Source organism: Sceloporus occidentalis, unplaced genomic scaffold (assembly GCF_023333645.1).
Source record: "Sceloporus occidentalis isolate IW3139 unplaced genomic scaffold, rSceOcc1.0.p SCAF_47, whole genome shotgun sequence".
NCBI lineage: Eukaryota > Metazoa > Chordata > Lepidosauria > Squamata > Phrynosomatidae > Sceloporus > Sceloporus occidentalis.
Window position 1 is genome coordinate 2,743,772 of NW_028317027.1, and position 23,932 is coordinate 2,767,703.

Below are 23,932 nucleotides of genomic sequence, written 5' to 3' on the forward strand. Positions count from 1 at the left end.
ATGCAGTCAGTGCCTGCTCCCACAACACCCCTGGATGCTGCAGGTAAGCTTCTTGATCCCCCACTCATTTCCTTCTGATAATTTATACTTCTTTCTCTCCAGCACTTCATGGCATGATGCCTTTTCCATGTCCAGTGATTTTCAGTTTCCATGAGATGTCAGGATTGATGAAACTGGCCATCTTTTACTAAAATGAGATACTAGATAAAATTCTATTTCACACGTTAAGATTAATTTCCCCTTTTCACTCCTTTAATTATCTTTTCTAAACTGGAAGGGTTCCTCTCTATACAGACCTATACATACAGTATATAATGGACTGTCTGGCTTTGAGAGGGTTCTTATTAAGCCGTATGAAAATTATTAGGCTATATCTGAAGTGTTTATTATACATTATACATATATATTTACATTGCAAGCAGGGTTTGTGATTATATACCTATTTCTATTTATTACCCCAATTTTCAACTTTTTTTTTTAGATATTGACTACTGTGCACAATTTTTTTGCTAAATCTGACTCCTTTTCCATTAATTGTGCTGTAAGCTAAAAATGTATTGACATAAATCTAGCACCTATACAATTGTCAGTGCAGAGTGCCTCGCAAACTCCAATTGTAAGAAACTACATATCATATTATAAACTACATATCATCTTATATTCATGTTTTATGGTATGAAATTAGCATTTGAAAGGAAAAAAAAACATCTTTGAATGGAGTAACTGAGCACAGATTAGTGAGCTTTTCAAGAAATACATACTACAGGGTTATACTAAATTCACTACTGCCCAGCAATATGCATCTTTTTAATTGCCTCAATTTAAAGAGATATTTTGGTCCCAATATGTATAGTACATGTGCCGTTTATTAACTACTTGTTTGAATATAAAATTGAACTGCTTTGTCCATTGACAAGTAACACTATACTGATATTGCAATGCACATAAAAAAAAACAATACATCTAGAATATATTTTGAAAATGCTTGGGGAAATATTTTTTTATACTTTACAATGTTTCTTTTTGGAAAATTTCTATTTATATATAGATACCTAAAATTATGTGATGATATTAGGATCTTATTTTCTATCTATCTCATAATTTGTAATCAATTGATAGTGTCATAGCACTCATACATCCCCATGTTTTATAATGCTTTGCAGGTGTTTTTCCCCATATAAATATATAAAAGATTAACAAGCCGGGTTTACTTAATACCTTTAGAACTGGGTATATGTGTGTATAGAATGTACAGTGGTAACTGAGTTTAGTAAGATATAAATAGTAATTTTATTAGATTGTCTGTAATGTCCTATTAAGCTGGAGACAGTATAGTCATTGAGAATGTATTCGTTGTATCAGTTTCAACAGATAGATGTGCGCCTAATGGGCAAGTATCTGCTCCTGATCTGGTTCTCCATACTCTTACGCCCACAAGCACTATTACAATTAAAATTATTAAAAAAGTGAATCAATGTCTTTACAGTTATTACACAATTTTAAGCATCAATTTCAAACAAACTCTTATTTAGATTCTACACTGTTGCCGCTCAAAGTCACAGTCTAGGATGTAGCCAGGTACTTAGTAATGTAATAAAATTAAAGGGCACTAATGCCCCTGTTACAGTTACATATATCCTTTAATTACATGTTTATTTTATGGAATGCAGTGTTTTGTTATCTCTAAAAAGCTTTGCGTTCAAATATGGCTAGATCAGATAGCTAATGAATGATTTATTTCTAAAACAATGATAGCTCCTCACACTTTGACTATTACATTTCAACTTAGTATCAATTACAGGCCTGCTCCGTTTAGGTTAGTTCCATAAAAAAACTGTAAATATGTATATATATCTTACAAGAATTGATACATGTTGCAACTTTTATCTCAATTGATTCTCATTCTCCCAGAAATTCTGCACTGAAATATAAATGTGATTTGGGTGCCATGGGAATGACATCTACTGAATCAAAAGTGTGTCCAGAGCTTAGTAAATATTATAAAATGTTAACCCTTTCAGTAGAAGACGGGTGACTGACACTTTCTATTCATCCCAACTCTGCCTCGCTGATCATTTTCCTCTGTAATAGCACAAGTGAGCTATTGGCCCACAGGCCAAACCATTAAACCTTTAGCCTTGTCCTTGGTTGAGCATCTTTTGCACTTAAAACCAGTGGAAGATTTAAAAAAAAAAATATATATTGAAATTGTATCAGAAATATTTATGTAAAAATTTGAAAAAAATAAGGGTTTGTTTTGCACATTCTCAAGAGGCAATGGTGAGAATCATCAGTAACAGTGAAAGTGGTATCTGCACATTGTGCTGCTTTGCAATAGAGCGGTTACAATCCTTGTATGAAACATTTAACTCTTAACAGTGCAAGTGCACACACGCCAGTTTAATACACATTTGGAACAGAGAGTTCACGAAAGGTTCCTACTACTTTGCTCTTGTGTATAATATTCACTTTGGGTTCGAGGTGTCCTAAAAGGGGGAAAATGCAAATATTATATCGGAGATTTTACAGTAAATCTCATTGCTAGATCATATAGTTTGTGATGCCATGCCAGATGTTATCAGTTAAGCTTATATTATCTGTATTTTACTTAGGTGGTAATTTAACAACCATAATATATTTTCTGAAACCAAGTTAAACGTTCATGATATACCCCCCGAAGAATTATTCATGCCAACCAGCCATGTCTGTTCTCATGGGCCTAAAATTATGGTGTTTCGATTTCGATTATATAAATTAAATCAAACAACCTTTGTCTAATATCTGCAATGAATGTGTCTGCAGCTTAAATCTGTATTTAAGTTACTTTAAACGTGCCACTCTTTGTATAAAGACACTAGCAATTTATTACAGCTTCCAATTAGCTTGCCCAATTCCATATAATTGAAAGGTAAATCTAATTTCAATCTTCTTTAGAAAATAAATCACACTTTGTTCAACACAACCTTTATATTTCATGCAAAACCACCCATCTTTATTGTACTTGCCATACAAGAGATTACATTGGACTACAGGAGAATACGTTTGATTTATAGATAAACAGAACATAATATAATAAATAATGTGCATCCATGCCATTGAAATTCCTATTAGAACTACATGTAGTTGTTTTATTGTAAGATTTCATTTATTTCAATGATTGGCATAAGTGTAGCTTTCTTAAACATGTTATGTTTCTTACCCTCACCAGCATAGAAGAAACAGAAGGGACATAGGATTGGATCTTATATACAGAGAAGATAGGTCATTTTAGAAGACAAGAAGTCTAAAAGTTATGTTGTTCCAAATTACACAACGTTTAGTTGTGATAATAAATAATAGATCTAATGTTAATCTAAGGATTAAACATATAGTCAAAATAAAACATACCAAGCCTTTCGAAACTCTACGTAAACAAGAATATATTAAATTAATCTCAGAAAATGGGTTTAAAGTAAGTCACCTGAGAGTTTGGCCTCATTATAGTAATAAGAAGGGCTCTTTGTTACAAAATCTTTAGGAGAAATAATATTTTATCTGTTCAATCTTCGTAAACATTTCAATGCATCACAAAAAGTGTGGATTCTTCTAAGTAGTGAACTAATGTACTATTTATTTTCTGTTAGGTCAGTTTACTAAAAGGAAGAGGACTTCTTTGTGGTTCACAATTTCCCTCCTTCTAGTGTCTTTTTTAATACTGACCATAGGCTTGATTGCAACTACAAGAACAGAAAATATAACAGTTGGAGGTTATTACCCAGGCATAATTGTGAGTATTCTACATGATCATATACATCATACATCTATTATTTTATAATCTACAGGTGTTCTTACTATCTTTTGAATTATGTTTGGCTCCTCTAGATAGCTTACTGGTTTTATATGTCCAAGGAAGGACAGTAGCAGCAGCTGAGAAACACTAGAGTTGGGGAGCTTGGGAAGTTGGCCTTCACCTCCATCATTTTTCACATGGTTCCACACACATCTCATCCAGTTTTAAACCATTCCCTGTTCTAGTAATGACACCAGCCACTGGAAGATCAAATTAGGGGCACAAAATTCTTACCTCTATATTGGGAACAATTCATCCCTTGACCACATGATGGACAGTGCCTATAATGTCTATATACTGGAGTCCCAATTTGCACCTGCTAAGAGTATAAACAATTGAAATAAACATTTGTCTTGTGTTGTCCAATTAAGGACATTGTTAGGGTGGGTTCTATCTCCATTATACAGACCATCAAGTAAATTCCATTAAATTGCTAGCTCCGTCTACTCTGCCAATTGTCTAAATTTACCACATTTTCTGTCAATCCAGAGCCATGTCCGACCTACCGGTAAATATATTTTTAACTTCTTGTTGTTTGGGAACATGCACAGTCCAAAGTTGGTAAAAAATTTTTAAAGAGCTTAGGTTTGCTGATAATACACTATTTTTAAATAAAGTATTTATTATCTGTTATTAACAATTCATGTTTTATGGGTATTTAAAGGAATACTAGTGGCATAAATCATGCAAGGTCATGTCTTTATGATTCTGTTTTATTTTACCCATTATTCTAAACCAGCAAAAGTATTAGACAAACTTAAGTGGTTTATAAATCACCAGTCCATTCAAAGGAGTATGCTTGAGTTCAGTAATAAGCCATTTAAATGGAAAAGCTTTTATTGTCAGGTTGTGTATCACTCAATGTAGGAAACAGCAAGTGTCAAACCAAGCAATAAAGATGCAATCTCTTGGTTTAGCATGAACAGTGAAATATTGTCCAAAAAACCTGATTTTCCCAGGTTCTACTTTGAGGCCCTAAATATTGGCTTGCACATTAGAAAGTTAACTGCAGAAGAGACAGCATCTGCTGCAGAGAAAGAAGAGCTGGAGACTGGCAGTGAATGGAATGTAGAATAGGTAATGCAAAATGATGAGAAAAATAACTAGAGAATTAGAAATGAAGGCTAAAAGCTGTAAACCTCAGCAACCACCTCTGAAATTGAAAAAAAAAGAATATGGAAATGAGCATTTCTCAAATTGATGAACATGTTTGATCACAGGATCAATTTCTGGTCCAGAAAAAACTAGGGAAAACTTTATTGTAAACTTAGCTAAGGCTAAGTGGTCCAGGAAGAGAAGAAAGCTGGCAAAATAAGTGGGAAAAATGTATGCTCTGCAAAGAAACACCACATTACAAGGCAAGGGGATCATGAAAGAGTAGTGATGGAAGCCCTCAACATTTTAAACCATTAATTGAAAGTAAAGGAGGTCTGACTTAACTGCAAACTACTATAATTACAAATCCCCATACTGGGTCTTCTCTACACAATTATACTCCATACAATTTCCATATTTGTCAGCCCTCAAGAATTTCAATAAGGCTGACTAGGCAGTGGCAAGTGTCATTTTTGCTGAAATGGATATTATGCATGTGATAGGTAGAATGCGGGCAAATGGAGGTTGAGAGTTGAGACATTTATGTATTCTAATGGTGTTTAACACCTTCTACATTAGGAACATTTATGGTTGGATGATCTTCATAAACCTGAAAAGGCATAATTGTGCTAGGTAATAAACACTATTGTAAAGATTACTTGATGCCCAAAACAATATTGTAATAAAAATCTGCGTTTTTTTTTTCTGCTTAACTATATTTTCTCTCTTATCATGCGGCTCCAGCTTGGTTTTGGATCCTTTCTTGGCATAATAGGAATTCATCTGGTAGAGAACAGGAAGCAAATGGTATGTAATTCTGTTTATTTTACTTGGTATTATTGACAGTTTTAGGAGGTGCACCTGGAGTCTTGGACTGCTTACTCCTTATAATGCCATTAACAACATAGTAGTCCGTTGGATAAATACAGCCTAATGAACCAAGCTTAGTGTGAGAAAAATGTGTCATTGTTACGTGTTCCATCATTAAGCTTGGCGAACAGCTTGAGGCATCTTACATTTTTAGGTAGCTAAACTGGCTTCAAGTTGCAGGATCTATGAGACAAACTTAGTTTCCATTTGTTCACAGTGCTAACTGGAGAAATAACTTTACGATGAGCAAACAGGCTAGTAGGGTTATTTTCTCTTTTAGATGGGTGCTGAGTTACAGCTTGCTTTTAGACATTTAGTCTTATGCTTGCCTTTACTATACAGACTAAAACCCTGCTGTGTTCCCTTTTATTAAATCTCTGTATCCAGTCTAAACCAACACAAACATAGCTCTATGTATACATGTTAACCCCTTAATGACAAAGCCTGTACACGTACGTGCTCAAAATGCATTGTTTTCAATGGGTTTAGGGACCGCCCATTGTCCTTAAGGGGTTAAATGATACAGTACTTGTTGAGGATATAACTGTATACAAACTAAGAAATTGGCCTTCTATTTTTAAATGGAACTTAAGATATTTTTCTCACATTTATTGTGAACAATGTTTTACACTTAGATTAGCACATTTATTCTATTTATGTTATATATAACATAATGCTTATAATTTCTTCATTCTAGAATAGTGCAGATGGTTTGTTTTTCTAAATATTATGAAGCAACGGAACACAAATTGACCTGCAAATTTCATTTATTCTACATTTCAGCAATCTTTTTTAATATCACATGCTTCCTCTGGGGCATTACATTATTATTTTGTCTTGATACGAGTGTACAGAATAGCATAATTTAATTTCCGAAGAATTAAGTATATCCATTTTCCCTTTTAAGGGTAAAGTCCAACAGAAGTGGCATAGTTTAAAGATACGGTTAATGCTTAATGATCCAAAAATGATTGCAAATTGTTTATAAAGAGAGGTTGATGGCTTTAAAAACAAATTGTGCTTGACATGTAGTAAAAAAAAAGTGTGTATTTATTTTCTAATGTGTGTTTGACTTTTCATCACTAGAGGGAATGAAGTCCTACAAACAGTGCTTTGTAAAAAAAAATAACAAAAAAAAACTTCTAGAGAACTCATCCAACAGTCAGTAATAATACTTACAGTTGGATTGAACTGTTACCATACCAGAACCTGGCAGTTTTGCAATCTCTAAGTGTAGTGCTGCATAAATTGGACCAGGTCCACAGTGGCCATCTGGCACACACTGGCAAAGGATAATGTGCGACTGTATATATCCAGCTGTCAGCTGCTCTTACATCATCACGGCTACCAGCCCAAAAGTGCCACTACATGGAACTAACCCTGTCCTGAACAAAGTCACTAACCAGAAGAGAAGGAGCTACATGTACCCTACTACGGAAAGTTCCCAGGTATAACTAGTCCTCACTTAACTTCACCTATAGTTTCTTGGAACCTGCGACTTTAGATGAAACGAAGTAGAACCAAATTCCAAAGGCTCCCTACTTTCTCCTGATTACATGTCCATGTCCTTTATCGCAGCTACGCTTCTGATCAGGCCCGGACTGGGACAAAAAATAGGCCCGGGCATTTAAGCCTGAGCAGCCCATTTTTATTTATTTATTTATTTATTGTTAAAGCCCACCCTTTATGTACCATCTTTGCATTTACTCAATCATTCATACAAATCATTAACACATACTCATTAATGCAGTCTCAAAAATCATTTAAGCAATTAATCCACACATGAATTCATTAATTCTCATACGCATTCACACAATCCATCCACACATTTATTCATTCATTCTCATACGCAGTCACACTACCCCCTCTCCCCATCTTATCTGCCCCTTCTCTGTTCCCCCTTTTCACTATGTACCCCCTTCCCCACTTCTCAATATGTACCCCCTCTCACTATCCATCCCCTCTCCCCATTTCTAACTATCTAACCCCTCTCTGCACCCCCCTCCTCACCCTACTTACCTTGTTCCCGGAGCAAGCAGCAACTGCGACCGGGCCCGCGGCAGGGCCGGATTGATTTAGGGGCTGATGGAGCTGCAGCTCCAGGCCCCTACCTTAAAATAAGCCCAGTCAGGACCGGACTGACTGGGCCTATGCGGCCTCTACGGCCGCATTAACGTAGGGCCCCTTAAGCCCGGCGCAACTGCGACCGGGTCCGCCACTCTAAGGGGCCGGGAAGCCCCCACCAGGGCCGGCCTTAGGGGTCTGCGGCCGCACAGGGCTTAAATTAAAACATCGGGGGGGGGTTAACTTTATTTAACATCCTCCATGTTAAATAAAGTTAACAAAAAGTTTATTTAACATGGAGGATGTTAAATAAAGTAAAAAAAAAAAACAAAACAACAAAAAACCCCCCCGATGTTTTAATTTAAACCCTGTGTGGCACACCCGTAAGGCCGGCCCTGGTGGGGGCTTCCCGGCCCCTTAGAGTGGCGTACCCGGTTGCAGTTGCGGCGGGCTTAAGGGGCATGTGCCCCTTATGCCCTGCGTTAATGCGGCCGTAGAGGCCCAGGCAGCCCGGTCATGACTGGGCCTATTTTAAGGTAGGGGCCTGGAGCTGCAGCTCCATCAGCCCCTAAGTCAACCCGGCCCGACCCACCGGGTAAATGCCCGGTGTGCCCGATGGCCAGTCCGGGCCTGCTTCTGATGTTCCATCTTCTTGTTCTTCTGTCTTTGTCTTATTTCTTGGTTCGTGTGTCCGTGAATCAGGCCTCTGAGTGCACTTCTTCAAAAAGGGGGCGCTTCAGCGAACATCCTCTCTCCTGTTGAACATACCCCCCCGTTTCTCCTGGAGAAACGGGGGCTATGTTCCCAGAAATTCTGCCACACGGTCAGTAAGACACAGGGAGAAAAAGACAAAGACAGAAGATAGAAGAACAAGAAGATACAAGATCAGGGGCAGAGCTGGGGGAGACAGGGACACAGATGCGGTCACGAAGAAGGTAAAGAGACTGACAGAGAGCATGAGAGCGTGAGTATCAACATTATAATGAAATGATGTTGAACTAAACAATGGTTTTTGAGGACCATCTGTATGACTGTTACACTACGCAAGGTTGAATTAAGGCACTGATCAGCCATTTTATCAATTCCACTCCCTCTCTTATTAGACCCGTAGTTACAGGTATAAATTACCTGTCAGAAAGAAAGACAGAATAGATGGCCCTGTATGAGTTATAGTTACATCAGACAGAAGAGATATCATCAATTTTGTTGTCTATTGGTGCATGTCCTGTATACTTAGCATACTCCATAACTAGAATTTTCATCAGAGTTGGGACTAATTTAGTTGAAAAACACATTTACAGAAAATGTAACTAACTGTCTAACTGTTGTTCGGCACCGATAAGCATACTTTTCATCATTGGATTTTATACACAGAGTACTCCATATTAACCAGCTGCAGACCATCTGAGCAAATGATGTTGTTTTTGCTAAAAGCAGACATGATGCAATAAAAGTCAGTGAATAACGTGGATAAATGCAGTCCTATGGGGATCATATGTCTGTATATATCCAGAGAGTGGCGCCAGAATTCTTAATAAAAGATTGTTGGTTATTATTGATTCCACAAGCTAATGCTTCATCTTAGATAATACTAATTTATACCATTGCCCCCATAAAGTATGTGGTTTACATTTTAATTTACAAGCACATGTTCTGCTGTTTATACACTTACTTTTCTGACCTATAGGGCTGCAAAACACTGCTCTATAGGTCACACCCAGCAAACATTTTGACCTCATAGAAAAAAAAGACATCAGGGGTCAAAAGAGGGGCTCATGGAATTGGGTCTCAAAGAGAGACTATTTCAAATTTTTGGGTGCCCATGTGATGAATATACTGTTTACTACTTTTCAAGAGTGAAGAACAAAGTATGAGCACATTTGTAGTAACTGCATCGTGTGTTGGGACCTTGAAAGTTCCCCAACAATGCATGGATAAAGACCTGTGTATCTGTAGGATGATCCGACTTGGTGCAGTCATGAGGCCGGTGAAGTCTGGCCCAAGCTTGGTTCATGTCTACCTCCATGGCAAGCTCTCTTACTTTACTCTGTATGTATCGTATTTGCTTGATTATAAGACGACCTCCAACAATTTGAATATTAATTAAGGAAAAAAAGAAAAAGTCTGAATATAAGACTACCCTATAGGAAAAATGTTTCCTATTAGCATATCTGCCCCCAGGCTTGCCACTCTGCCCCCCAGATATGCCACTCTTCCCCAGATATGCCTTATACCCCTGTATGCCACTCTGTCTCCCTGATATGCCACTGTTCCCCCCGAAATGCCCTAAACCCCCATATATGCCACTCTGTCCCCAGAAATGCCATATACCACCCTATATGCCACTCTGCCTCCCTTATATGCTACTCTGCCCCCCCAGAAATGCTTTATACCCCCTATATGCCACTCTGCCTCCCTGATATGCCACTCTGCCCCCCAGAAATGCCTTATTACTCCCTAAATGGCACTCTGTATGTCTCCCCCCTTACTTACCAATGTGCTCCAGACTCCCTGGTGTCTAGTGGGGGGCAGCCGCAGACATCTGTATGATGCAGGTAGACAACTGCTGCTGCCGGCACTTCCGCTGGGGCTTCTATGATGGAGCACTGGAAGATCATGCCTGCGGTCCAAAATAGAAGCCCCAGAGGAAGTGCTGGCAGCGGCGGATGCCAGAGAGGAGGATCCAGGGCCCTTTGCAGCGCAGCGTGGGATCTGGAACTTAGTCTTATAGTCAGACCTCTATTTGAGGTCTGATTATAAGACGACCTTGAATATAAGATGAGGGTTTTTTTTCAGAGCATTAGCTCTAAGAAAAATATTGTCTTATATTCGAGCAAATACAGTAATTGGCAAAATATTGTCCTTTACTAGTATATGTGTACAGTGAATTATGGGTGATATTTGACTCCAGTTTCATTGTCCTTGTCCCTTGTTTGTAATTCAGGTGTGATTGCGATATGGTCATTGCTGATGATATTTCAGTGTTAGTACCATTATACCTTGATTGCTTTTTTGTCTTAGATCTTTTCTGTTTAAATGATTTAGTAAGGTCTTGCCTTTCTTCAAGGTTAGAATGAACACAGAGATCAAGTTCCATTTGTGCATGAGATTTAGGACTCAGGCTGTATCTCTCTGGATCAGTCATTTATACTCTTTGATCAGTAGCCCATTTCACCTGTGTGGTAATGAGTTCTATAGATGATATAAGCTTTGGTCATATTTTCTGTCATATTTCTTTTCATTTAACAATATTTAAATATATTTATGTTTTGTATGTCAGATAAGGGGTATTACAAATGCCCCTGTGGCACAGTTCCATGGAAGTGGCCCATATGAAACTGGCTGTTATAACATCTGTTGCTAATGACTTCTGAGATTATTTATTAACAAGTCTTTCTTATCATATCACTGATGTATTTATGTGCATGTTGGCACCTTCCATTTATTTTTTCCATAATAAAACTGCACTTAAGTGAGCATGCCCATATGGCCACCCCCCAAATGTGGCTACAGGCTTTGAGAGTGTAAGAGCATTGTGTGCGGTTGCATATATCCATCATGTGTACATCATTTATTCGGTGCTGGCCCTAAAGTGCCAGAGCACATTTTAATCCCCAATCCAGCACTGGACTCCAGTGACTTTTACTAACACACTCACTATATTCGTTATAGTGACAACAACCTCGTTCTGGGTCAGGGCTTGGTGTTTAGGAGGTCGGCTGCCTTGCTGTAATCTATTGAAAGTAATCCTGCGAGACCAATCACTTTTCCTTCCTCTGCACCATTGTACCTTAACTCATGTTAATGTAAATTCTGTACTTTGTTAATTTTAATCTCATTGTCAATTTTGTATTCTCACTCATTGTAATAGTGCTATGAAATCTGATGGTGCTATATAAATAAAAGAAATAACAATAATAACAAAAAGTGCTATATTATAGACACTCAGTCTTAGGCGTATTACTTAATACTTACTTATTACTTAAAAATTTGCACATATCACAAGATCAACACAAGTTACATTTTCCTCTACATGTTTGTACGTTGTTCTTCAAGGGTAGTTCTATGTAGTTCAACCTAACCAATGAAATATTTCTTTTCATTTTCTAGCTAGTAGCCTCCATAGTGTTTATCAGCTTTGGAGTGGTAGCATCTTTCTGCTGTGCTATAGTCGATGGGGTGTTTGCTGCTCGTTATATTGTAAGTATTCCTATTTACTGATCTTTTACATCTTTGGCAAAGAGCAAAGGTTTTGGGACCCTAATTATTATTATTATTATTATTATTATCTTTTATTTATATAGCGCCAACAGTTTACAGGCAAAATATACGTGTGACAAAAACCAACTCTAAAGTTGTATTTAAAAAAAAGAGCCACAATATCTAGTTGATTATCTCTGTTTTTTTTAACTGAAGTTAATGAATCATTTCACAGTTATAACATTTTAGTCCACAAAAAAAAAATTGAACACTTTAGGGTCTTTGCAGCATGTTGAATGAATATTGTAGCCTGACACAGTTTGCTACAGAGAATTCTTAAGTCTTTACAGTCCAGTATGAAATTGAAACGATGATAACACTGAAAAGCAGGAACAATTTTATGTATGTCATCGAGCGGGTCAGTTGGGAAATATACGTTAATCAGAAAGGTACCACTAGGTGGAACATGTATTGTGCAGTCTCCTTATCTGAAAGCCAGATGCTCTGTGCAGATGCCAAAATGTCCCTGCTGACAATTGGCTGTAATATAGCTCATCAGGTTACCATTCTTAGGTAGCAATAAATAATGAAATTCCTTTTCTGTAAAGTAATCAGGTTTGTTTTCTAGTTCTTGCATTCCTTATAAAGTCAGCCTAGTGTCTGTGCTGAGGGTTATGTTTTGACAGAAGCATTACATTAAATGTAATAGCCAAAGACAGCATGTCCAGGAGGGCCGGTAGTTCTCTGCTGCAAAATAAGGGGCACATCGCCATATTAGATGATCAGGCTCTCTGGTGCCCCACTGCTCTATGGAGGATTGTTTGTACTAAGAACAGAATGCTTTACCTTGTGTCATGCCTTCTGGGGGCATCTGGATCAGGTCAGGCTTAGGGCAGTGCTCTTAGCTTCCACATGCCAACTGGTATAACTAAAAGGTATAAAATCATCACTATATAGAGGTTGAATCCCTAATCCCAGCACGTTACTCCAATGATACAGTTGGAGTTGGTTCAATAACCTTTTTAGGTTCAGTTTTGAACAAGTGCCACTGATTTAAACAGGCAAAGTCAGTAGCTCTTCTTGCAGGGTTGGTGAGATAAAATGGTATGTTTCACCTCAATTCACAGGTTAATGAACAAGCCCCATGGACAAACGGAAAGATTTTCTAGCAGCCTTTATAGCAATGGTGGATTTAGATTACAAATAAGTAATTTGTAAACAAGGTGAGGATAATAGCTAATGGCTTAAATTGAATCATCTAATCAGTGTCTAGTGTAAAGTTTATATTATAAACACAAGCAAATAGGGACAATTCCAGATATCTGGTGTGAAGACCAGGGAACATTTTTATCCACAATTGCACAAATGCACAATTCTGAAGTGTCCCTGCGTATATTACAATGTTCTACAGCCCTTAATCCTATGAGTGCCAACTACATAGAAGATACAAAGCAGACAAAGTGGGATCAGATGGCCAGCTACATATCTCTTATGCGCAGTAGTGGTGTGTTGGAGTGAGCACTAGTTTAACTAATGGACAGTGGTAGTAAAAAAAAACAATGTGCATAAATTTATCTCCATTTTTATTTTTAATTTTTTATTTATTTATTTATTTTTTGGGGGGCGGGTTATCTGGATGAAATACTCTGTAATATCAATCATGCTAATATAACTACCTATGTATAGAAGATGACATGCCCATAACTTTTTATTTGGTTTATATATTTATGTATGAATACTTGTGTGTTTTTTTTTTGTTGAAAAAAAAAAAAAAAGTAGAAAAGGAAATAAAGATTATTAAAAAAAAAAAAAACAACAATGATAGTGGCATCCTTAACAACCTACTTGCAGAAAATTTGAGCTGAATTTGAGTAATTCACTTATCCAGCCCTCATCTCCATGGAATCATCATCCACAATATTCCACCAAGAAGTTTTGTAACATCAGAACCAACAACTATCGGGCTTGCTTCCCATAGCCAGCTGAAAAATTTCAATCGTATTGGGCGTATCCTGGGGAAGCACCTGCTGTTACTCACACAGCGATAGACATATCTATTAAACAAGACTCTCCATATCCAATTTCACAACCACTTACTTCTGAAGAAGCCAGTATTGGCAAAACACATCAGGTTCTCAACAACACACGTTTGTTGTTGTCAGTACATAAATTCAGAGACAAAGTGTCATATATTTTAACAAAATTGTACAATTCTTAATTTTTTTACATTTTTTATTATTTCATGTTCTTACAACAATACTGAAATTTTTGTTTTTATACAACCACTGACCATTAGTTAAACTCGCACTCACTCCCACAAACCACTATTGTACATTCTATCATTCGGAGAATCAGGGAACTGCTGTCTTGAGTTGGTAGCAGTTATGGAACTTCTATTATTTCTCCAATTCTCTGATCTCATTTTTTCTTTTCCCTTTCTCCTGGTGTATACAGAATGCCATATATCTCCAATGCAGCGGCACTCAGAGCACTACAATAAGTGACCACATAAAGCAATGTATAAAAACTACTTATCAGCTAACAGGCAACCTTCTGTTACCACCCCCAGTGTTTAGTACACCTGAAAGTAAACATATAAAAAAAATAAAATCTTTTGGCTGGTCCGATCCATGGACCAGGTAGTCGATACGGCTGCTTGCTACTGTGGTAACAACAATAATGCTAAATCGTAATTAAGTAAAACAAATCTTAAATGACCACCATGTAGTTAGCTAACATATTATGAGATCTGCTGGCTGATATGCTAGAAAAAGAACTGTTACCATGCAGGGATATGTCTCAGGTTCCCCCCACACCCCCATCTGGGCAAGAATACATTTATTTAAATATAGTTTTTATTTCAAATTTCACTACAAATAAGCTTTGTGGTGCTATCACCCTCAGATATATGACCGAAGGGCATATTGAACATACAAGACAAATACAGTAGTGCAAATAAGAAAATGAAAAGACATATACAGGAGTGTGCTGTTTAAGACACTTGGATATCTTCCAATATATACATTTACAAGCTGTCAGTAATTGATCAAGCCTTTAAAATCAGGCATATGGATATACGGTTCCTAGTGGAGAAACAAACATAAATGCAGCAATAGTCGAGTATCTAAAATGTATATACAGGGGAAGACAAACTCTCACAAGATAAAATGAATAAACAAGGCATATCTGGATATAAATGGTACCGTTCCGCACCTGCAGCATACAGTTTGTTCTTCTAAAATGCATTGAAGCAGAATACATTCTTTGGCGAGAAAAAGGATGGCTTACTTTTGGACATGTGCATTTTCTATCTAGAATTTGTTTCTTTAGCACAATTATAAAATTCAACTCCTTTATCTTTACATTGTGTATTGCCACCTGCATGGGCTGTGTGTGTGTTCTGCATATAAGTGTAACCAAAGCTATTGTATACATTTACTAAGGTGGGATGGATTCATTTTGGTTCCATCACTTTTACTATTTGGCTTGGATTTGGGGGGGTTCATTGGGAAAAATTATGCTTTTGGTGATTTTGACTATTTTCCCATGAATAGCTTAACATGTCTTGTAAACCAAAGTGTATAAGATTTTCACTTAACTATACCTATTGCAAACTAAGAAAAAAAGCCTGGCCTCCTATGGGAAAAGTTATGCACCGATCACAAGAACTCAAGGCAGTCAAGTCACAATAAGGTGTATAGAAGAAAACAGATAATTGATGTCTAAATTACATTTTGCACACATACAGTATTCTGTTCCTAAATTAGTTACATGCAGCTATCATATGGTCACAATGTCACATTAAAGCCCCTAGCTGTATTTCTAATCACACTACTAAAATACTAAAAGCAAATTTGCTTCTTTGCCCATGAGAAATGTTATGACATATAGAAATTTAAAAGAAGAAAACACAAGTTATTAAATGGTTACATGTTATATTTTAGTGCTGTATTTTTATTAAACAGTAGATGGCACCCCAAGATTTGTGATTTTATGTTCCTCTTTGGTTTGGCTCTTTTTTTCTATGTGATTCTATCCGATTAGAAGGCATAGACTTTAATATTGAATTTGATATACTTGACTAATTAAGAATCATATGGTCTTACTTGATGCAATTGGGGGATTTACATTTTTTTATGTAAATGTCTTTAAAAATGTGGGTAACTTGTTATGTCCAAGACTTTTTTTCTACTACAGGACATTAGCGATTTTCATATTTTTACCATGTCTCTGTTAAACCGTAATGTCGCTCTTTCTCAGTGCACTACCCCTTAAAACCATATGTTAATGAAAAGAAGACACCTCATGGCATTTTACTAGGACCAGTTTGACACCTTTTAGGAAACCACAAATCTCTTTCAAAGTTGGCAGTAATTCCCCAACCCCCCGGTTTTTATTCATTCTTTGTAATTTTGCTTTTTATTTGTGGCCCAGAAATTGGGGAACCACATAAAAAAACAACCTGTTTTGTGTTCAATTATTTCACAGTGTATATTTTTTTATTATTATTTTCTTTAAGGTAACTTCCGTTCAGGGCATGTAAATCCCTGCTCAATCCGACAGCTCGAGGCTGCAAGTTTTGTTATGATTTCAACTCACCAAATCCATAATGAATTGTGGAGGATCATTTCTGGTTATTTTCAACTTAAAGAATTGTTGCATTGGCTTTGATACTACATTGTTTTATAGTACAATGACGTCATATTATTATCACTCTGTATAAATTATGTATAGCAAATTCTGAGAGTAGAAACCACAACTTCTCAGCTAACTACCCTAACATGTGATTTAGTGAAGTGTCACTTAAAGTGAAGCACTACCTTTTTTTACTTATCAGTGCGTGTACCACACTGCAAATGGCATGTCATTTCCACAACGAAACACAAAAAATGCTTGAAAGATGAACTGACGTGCTAGCTCCATGCTGTTATGTGTCCCTTCTTGTGAAGCAAGTGTACATAAATAGGGGAATGGTTGTGCTGCAACTAGATCCTTTAAGTGCCCATAAAGTGAATGTCCTTAAGGTGTCCTTAATATATGCCTGTATTAGTATTGATTATTTCTTGCTGAAACAACTTGCTAAGGTTTTAACCATCAAATCATGTCTCCTAGTCTTTTTAACATCAATTCATCCATTTAAAAAGTAGACTAAGGAATAATATTATTGTCTGGAGTCTAACATTACAAGTCACAGTAAATCACAGTATTCAATAGTAGCCACGTTAATTATACACTGCATATTACAGAACATAAATGCGAACATCGAGATTATATCTCACTAACACTAATAATAATTCTCAAAGGCATGTGAGCAATATAATTGAAATTTACAGCAAGTGCATGATAATAAAGTCTATAAATATATCATGCTAAAACCATTCAACACAATGCTTGACTAAGTGATTCTTCTATTTTTTTTCTAAAATACTCATTACATATGTTCAGACTACACATCAATTCAAGATAAAATAGATAATGGACATATGATTTTACTTCATTGAGACGCTGGTTGATAGGAGGTCCAGCTTCTCCCAGGGCATCATGGGAATTTTATTCAATGCTGCAAACACAAATGCAGTAAAATTTGGCCTTGCATTCCCTCAACTTCCAGACTCTTCTAAAGATGTTTTTCCCCGTGTGTGGGATGCTTGGTTTTATATATATATATATACAGTATATTGGCACAAACATGAGAAAATAAAAAATATATCACCAAAATCAAAGGCTTTAACCTCGCTGTTTAACAATGTTAGTGTTGAACTGGCTACCAAATGAGTATCCTGTATGTAGCTGCCAACCTGCTCGGAGCTGAAACAGTGGAGACAGTGGAAGTCCTCCCCCACTGTTCTGGTCCAGCTTATGGAGTCCTGGTTGTCCTCCTTGGTGATATTGTATCGTCTTCATTTACTATGGTTATGTATTCATATAATTGCAGGATATGGCAGACTCCCAGATGAGGGCTAACCAGTACACAGGACATCTCCTTTGACTTGAGGACTGGGCAATCCCGTAGTCACATATAGTCACCTTAAGATGTACGCTTGGGACTAAAATTTCAATCCATATTCACAAACATTTCCAGTGTCCACTAGATGTTGCTATTACAGCAACCCATGCAATAGATAGTACATACACTATAGTATATACACTTTTCCACAGGGTAAAGGAGGCAGTTGTCCAAGGGCCCATACCCAATTGGCAATTTCCCCACTAACAGTGTAATTTTTCAACTTAACCCCTTTTTACCAGTCTAAGCAAGTTTGGGACTGTTGGCAACTATGATAAACTAGTTTATAAAACGATGTTTCTTAATAATCTGTTGGTTCAAATCTTTATGATTCTGATTCTTTTTGGGTTACAGATATAAAGTGGAAAAGGCCATGGTAACTACGCCAATGTAGTCTTACCAGTGTTTCCAATTTCAGCTAAACAGCTGAAATCATTTGTAATTTTTATTGACATTTTTCTTATCGTAACACTTGGCCAGAGTGCTATGTTTTTACAAACACTTTGTAAGGCTATATATCCGTTTTCAGACACTTCACACTATTTCTTTTTGTATTAAAAATAAAAACAGAAGAAAAGAAGTATGGAAAACGCTGGCACTTGATCTCATATTCTGGCACGCTCATTTGCGTATTTTGGCCACTGGAGCAAAGCAGTCACTATGTTCTCCATCTAGTCAACAGAAGAAGGAGACACAGGGGGTCCATATTATTAAGTCCTGTAACTCAAGGCTCTGTTACGGCTCATACTCCTAAGTTTTCTTACTCCGCTGTCCAAATTAGAAGCATATATAAATACAGCACTGTGTTATATATAAATGATAGGTTGTGGTGTTGTTATAGTAACCAAAAAAGCGGTCAAGGTAGCGACAACATCAATTTGGTTGCTATAGTGGTAAGACCACTGCAATCACTTCTACATAATATCTCTGACTTCTTGTTACAGCATGCAAATGTATATGCATTTAAATGTCAGATTTTGCAGAAACCCTCCTTGCATTTGCAACGAAGTAGGTATGTTAATTAAAAGGGGACACCTCTATCATATGTAAAAAGGTGCATATGGTGGCTCGAGGGTCCACTGAACAGCTTTGTATGATGAAAAAAAATGTAAACACTAGAGTTAAAAGTATACCCTGAAACCTTCTTCCTCCACAACAGGAAAATTGTACATTGTGTGTAATGATTTCACTTTAGGTAAAACTCAGCAAATGTATTATTTTTTGTCAGGAACCAAGACCTTTATACTCTGGTAGATGCCAGTTTTACTCAAGTGGATCGGGACTTGCTTACGATACTCACCAAACAGAGGTATTATTAACATTAAATGCTGGTGTACCAGAAAAAGACAGAAATTTGAATGTATACAAGTCATTTATGTTAATGTGTTTCTAATCTGAAACAAAAAGCCTGACAAAATATCAATGTCTCTTGTCCAACTCGAGCCTCTACGTCCCATAGTACCCCAAAAGCTATCCATTTAAATAAAAAAAAAAGCAGAAGCAATGCTACTCTTTTATTTCCATTCATGCTAGCCAGCTTCAAATCGTAAGGTTAAATAATAAAATTTGTGTAGTGTGGTAGTCTTAATAGAATGGCTATGCGATTGGATCCACCATTGCCGAGGGAGCTCCTCATACACTTTAGATGTTTCCTCTGAGTCTCTGGGGTTTTTCACCAATCTGAAGGAATCAACATGAATAAGAAGATTGTTTGGGCCTCTTTAAAGTCTAGAGCTGACTATTTCATACAATATCTGATGTAAGAGTATAAAAGCATCACAGTTATATCACTGTTAAAATACCTGCTTGAAAACAGAGGACTTAATTTGGAATTTGCTTATCACCTGACAAGTAATGGTGTTCATAGGAATCTTTAGAACCATTAGGTTTCCTTAATAAGTAAAAGGCCTTTTATTCCCACCTACTGCCACATACTGTTAAAGAGTTAACTTTTGAGGTTTCAGTGTAAGCTCATTTATAATGTTTCAGCAGTTGTTCACTTTTAATACCTTAGTACTATGTGTGCTTTTATTAGTGATATAACAATAAGGGCAGATGGTGTAGATGCAATTGCTCCACACATTTCGACTACCTTTGCCAAACAGTCCAGATGTGATTGAGTAGTGAGAACTGGACTCCTCTATAGTATTAGAAATAATCATTACAACAAATGATAAGGAGTGGCCAGAAAGGATGTGAAGTCCTGCAGCTAGGGTAGCAAGAGTGTCCCAACTGTCACTACTTCCCTGCATCTAGAACATTGGTCCTCTTACACGGGAAACAAGCTTTGGTTTCTGCAAGCATGTTCAAGTACACATCCCCTTGTTGGTTAATTAAGCTGATGGTGGTATTAACTACGATGTTTCTTTTCTTCTCTAGGTCACATGCTATAACCAGCACCTTGGATGTCAGCTAAGGGTTAAAACGCACACATGTTATTGCTGTGACCTATACAACTGTGATAAGTATGAATACTTAACCTACATCAAAAGCTTGCATGTACATTTTTGATAAGTAGAAATTCATAGGCTTCTGTGTGCTGCTGATCTTATAAAATCCCTCTACCATTATATACCGTACCTTCGTGTCCTGCCACCATAATTTCAGATTCTCTTCGGACAGTGTCTGATGTCTGGCAAGAGGTTGTACATGAGTGACAGTATTTCTTTTAATTAGATTATTGTAAGAGGCCAATTTAAGATCAATCAAGGCACACTGTGTAAAAAATTTGCCTTTGGTTGGTATCAGAGCACTGATATTTAGTACTAATAAGCGATTGACATTTACAGAATGATGCAGCCTCAGAACTTTTTTTAGCACTGGTTTGATGTACACGCTAAATTACCAAAACTATGGGGACACCTGACCTTCACACCTAAATGAGCTTGTTAGACATTCCATTCCTAAACCATGGGCATTGACAAGTTAGACCCCCACAGATTTCTGGGAAGGCTTTCCACAAGATTTTGTGTGTGTCTTATATAATCATATATAATAAATAATCAAGCAAATACAGTATTAGGAGCGGTGTCCACATACTTTTGGCCATATTGTGTGTGTGTGTACATCTCTCATAAACTATGGTTGCAGTTTATTAGTATCTGTTTTTGAAGAAACTTTATCTCAATATTTTGGCAGTCCGGACCAGGTCAGCAGCTACTATGAATTTGTTGGTGTAACCAGCTGTCAGGACGTGGTGCATTTATTCCGGTTGCTGTGGTCCTCTACAGTGCTGAACATAGTGGGACTGTTCCTTGGCATTGTCACTGCTGCTGTTCTTGGAGCTTTTAAGGACATGGTATGACTTGACTTTCAACCGAGCGTTGCAATTTACTTTTGCTTCTACTTTAGGTTTCCCAATAACCTAGACAGCTTGGAAAATGTATTTTTGAAGCAGAAAGTAGATTTAACACATTGCAAGGCTGGAGCTCAAGCTGTTCTATAATATGTTCTGGCTATAAATTGTTAGCAGAAAAGGGTATACAGTTTTTGTGTTGCCATAGAGACAGTGGGTACTGGGCAATGAGCAGCCTGCCCCTTGGCAGCAACATGCGAAGAGATTAGCATGAACCACTAACTTGCTCCCTTTCACTAAATGTTAGAAAGTCCAGAACAAACAAAGAAAACAAGGGCTAAAAGTGTGAAAGCCAAAAACTGCCAGCAAAGACGCAGGGGCTTAAATAAAACCTCTGCAGCGTTCTACTTTTGACACAGGGAAGTGCACTGTATACTCCTCTAAATCTAAGTTTTAATGAAGTTCGTAATTCTCTTTCTTTCCTGATATGCCATGATTTCATTGGTTTTTAGGTGCCCTTGCCTCAAGTCACCTTTAACTCACCACCACCACCACAAATTCTGTACAACCCGGCCCAACAGATTCTAACCTATACTGGATTCTGCTCTTCCGCATCTGCTCTCCCATCCTATGCTTCTTACCCTCTACCCCTGCAGGTAATGAAGAATAATTATTTTACTTAGAGTTTGGCTGCTTGGAGCATCTTGCATATTCCTATCAAATCCTTACATTATGTCATACATTTAGAAGGGCTGGTAGTGAGACTGTGTGCAAGTGCTTTGGGTGTTTATCCAGAGTAACGCATAAGTGCAGAAATCCGTTAATGTGATGAGTATTTTTTACACTTCATGTTGACTCGTCAATTATTTACTGATATGAAGCGCAGTTTAGCCTAAATATGAATAAAACCCTCAGTGTATTATTTTGTCAATATAGGCAAATACTAACTTCATTGCAGTTTTCCAGATACGGTAAAGGGCACTTTAATAACACACAAGCCTTTCGTCTAAGCACATTCAATAAAATTTTAGCCAGCTTGACCCTTCTCACAAAACAGACTTGAAGGTCCTACTAGATCAGGACCTGCACACGTTCGATAACTCACAGGAAACTCATGGTATCTCGGGTAGATTTGTAAATTAATCAGAGTTTCTCTCCCTCTTTTGTATATGCATTCTCTAACACATTTCTATGTCTTTGTAGTAATAGGAATTTGCTTTTATTGCAGCCATCAGGTTCCTATCCAGCAACGTCTCCTGCGGATATTTCCTTATCAGATGATACCCAGAATCCATCTCAGTCCAACCACATGGCTGGACTTACTTCTAACCCTTTGCCTCAGTTAGCATCAACCATTCTCTTACCAGGGGAAAAGCCTCCCCCATACGCACCATAGCAAAATTGCATTATAGGTTAAAGGAAACATTGGATTTTAAAGGGCTTTGTTAAATTTGTGACATTCCTATTGAGAAAATCTTTTCCTATCTTGAAAAAAACATTACTTTCACTATCATTGATTGTGCAATTTAAAGGAAATGATCACATGTGAGATAAAATCATATTGGGTGGTTATCTCATAAAATACCCTATAACTGTAATTACTATTTTCATTTAGTGTTTCATTATTCTGATGTATATTTTCAACACCACATCTTCCTCTACTATTTCTTTTCTTTACCATGATCGATCTTGGAAGGCAAAATTGGAATCTTACTGTCGGCTCACAAAGGATTTTGTATCACCCTTCCTGTGCGATAAATGACCCTCTAAAGCTATTATCAAATATTGTAGGCGGAGGAAGTCATTTAAATCTTATGATGCCACAGCAAGATAGCAGCCTTTAGACGTAGGCCAACTGTAAGATATTAATTTCCAGATTAATGCCAAAGGAAAAAAATAAAGAAAAAACATGATTAATGCATTGTATACAGATGTAAGTATTATTGTTGAGGATTGCCTAGAATATAATAGCTTCCCCTTTACAACAGAATTTGATCATTGGCTCTTAGCGGTGGTCACCATGACCCTACCACTCAAACAAGTTTATAGAATGTCCGCACAAATATCCAGCGCTTTCATTTCCACATGTGGATGTGTCAGAAAGTACGAGTGACTGACTGAACTTGATGCAAATCTGTTGGGGGACCTTTCATGACAATTGCTATTATTTGGGTATTGTTTTGTTATACAACAGAAATGAAAGTAGTTTTTATAGGTTTTACTGTTACTGTATTGAGCAGATATATCCATTCTACTTCATCCTCTCTAATGACCAATAAACAATAGTGAGCTGGAAAAAATACAGACATATGTTTCTCTATCCAGTTTCTTCTAATTCTGGCAACTTCCCCTCAAAGTTATTCCAATTGTGTTATGTCATTTCAACACACTCTGTTCTTGTTTAGTCTCTTACCAAGTGCAGACTGCTGAATGGAACAAGATTACAAACGTCAAACCTCTTCCTGAAACATGATTATGATATATTAAGACCCTAATCGTAAGCAGTGATACCTTGTGTGATGGAAATAGGTTGGTGAAAGTTTATATTGTTAGTACCGTCAGGATGTCTGAG

General features: G+C 37.1%; 1 protein-coding gene across 1 annotated transcript; it reads left to right on the forward strand.

Moving 5' to 3' along the window:
* On the forward strand, positions 1 to 22,756 carry LOC149289208 (transmembrane protein 255B-like). Its single transcript, XM_089490871.1, has 9 exons — positions 1 to 43; positions 3,624 to 3,766; positions 5,669 to 5,731; positions 11,969 to 12,058; positions 19,294 to 19,374; positions 20,445 to 20,530; positions 21,204 to 21,363; positions 21,873 to 22,016; positions 22,589 to 22,756. Exons 1-9 carry the CDS (start codon positions 1 to 3, stop codon positions 22,754 to 22,756), a joined length of 978 nt encoding a protein of 325 aa, XP_089346997.1.
* Positions 22,757 to 23,932: the final 1,176 nt, after the last annotated feature.

Coding starts and splice junctions, on each gene's coding strand:
- LOC149289208 (XM_089490871.1), top strand. CDS start 1: ATGCAGTCAGTGCCTGCTCCCACAACACCCCTGGATGCTGCAG. Junction 12,059..19,293: donor TGTTTGCTGCTCGTTATATT/GTAAGTATTCCT, acceptor ATTTTTTGTCAG/GAACCAAGACCTTTATACTC. Junction 22,017..22,588: donor CTTACCCTCTACCCCTGCAG/GTAATGAAGAAT, acceptor CTTTTATTGCAG/CCATCAGGTTCCTATCCAGC.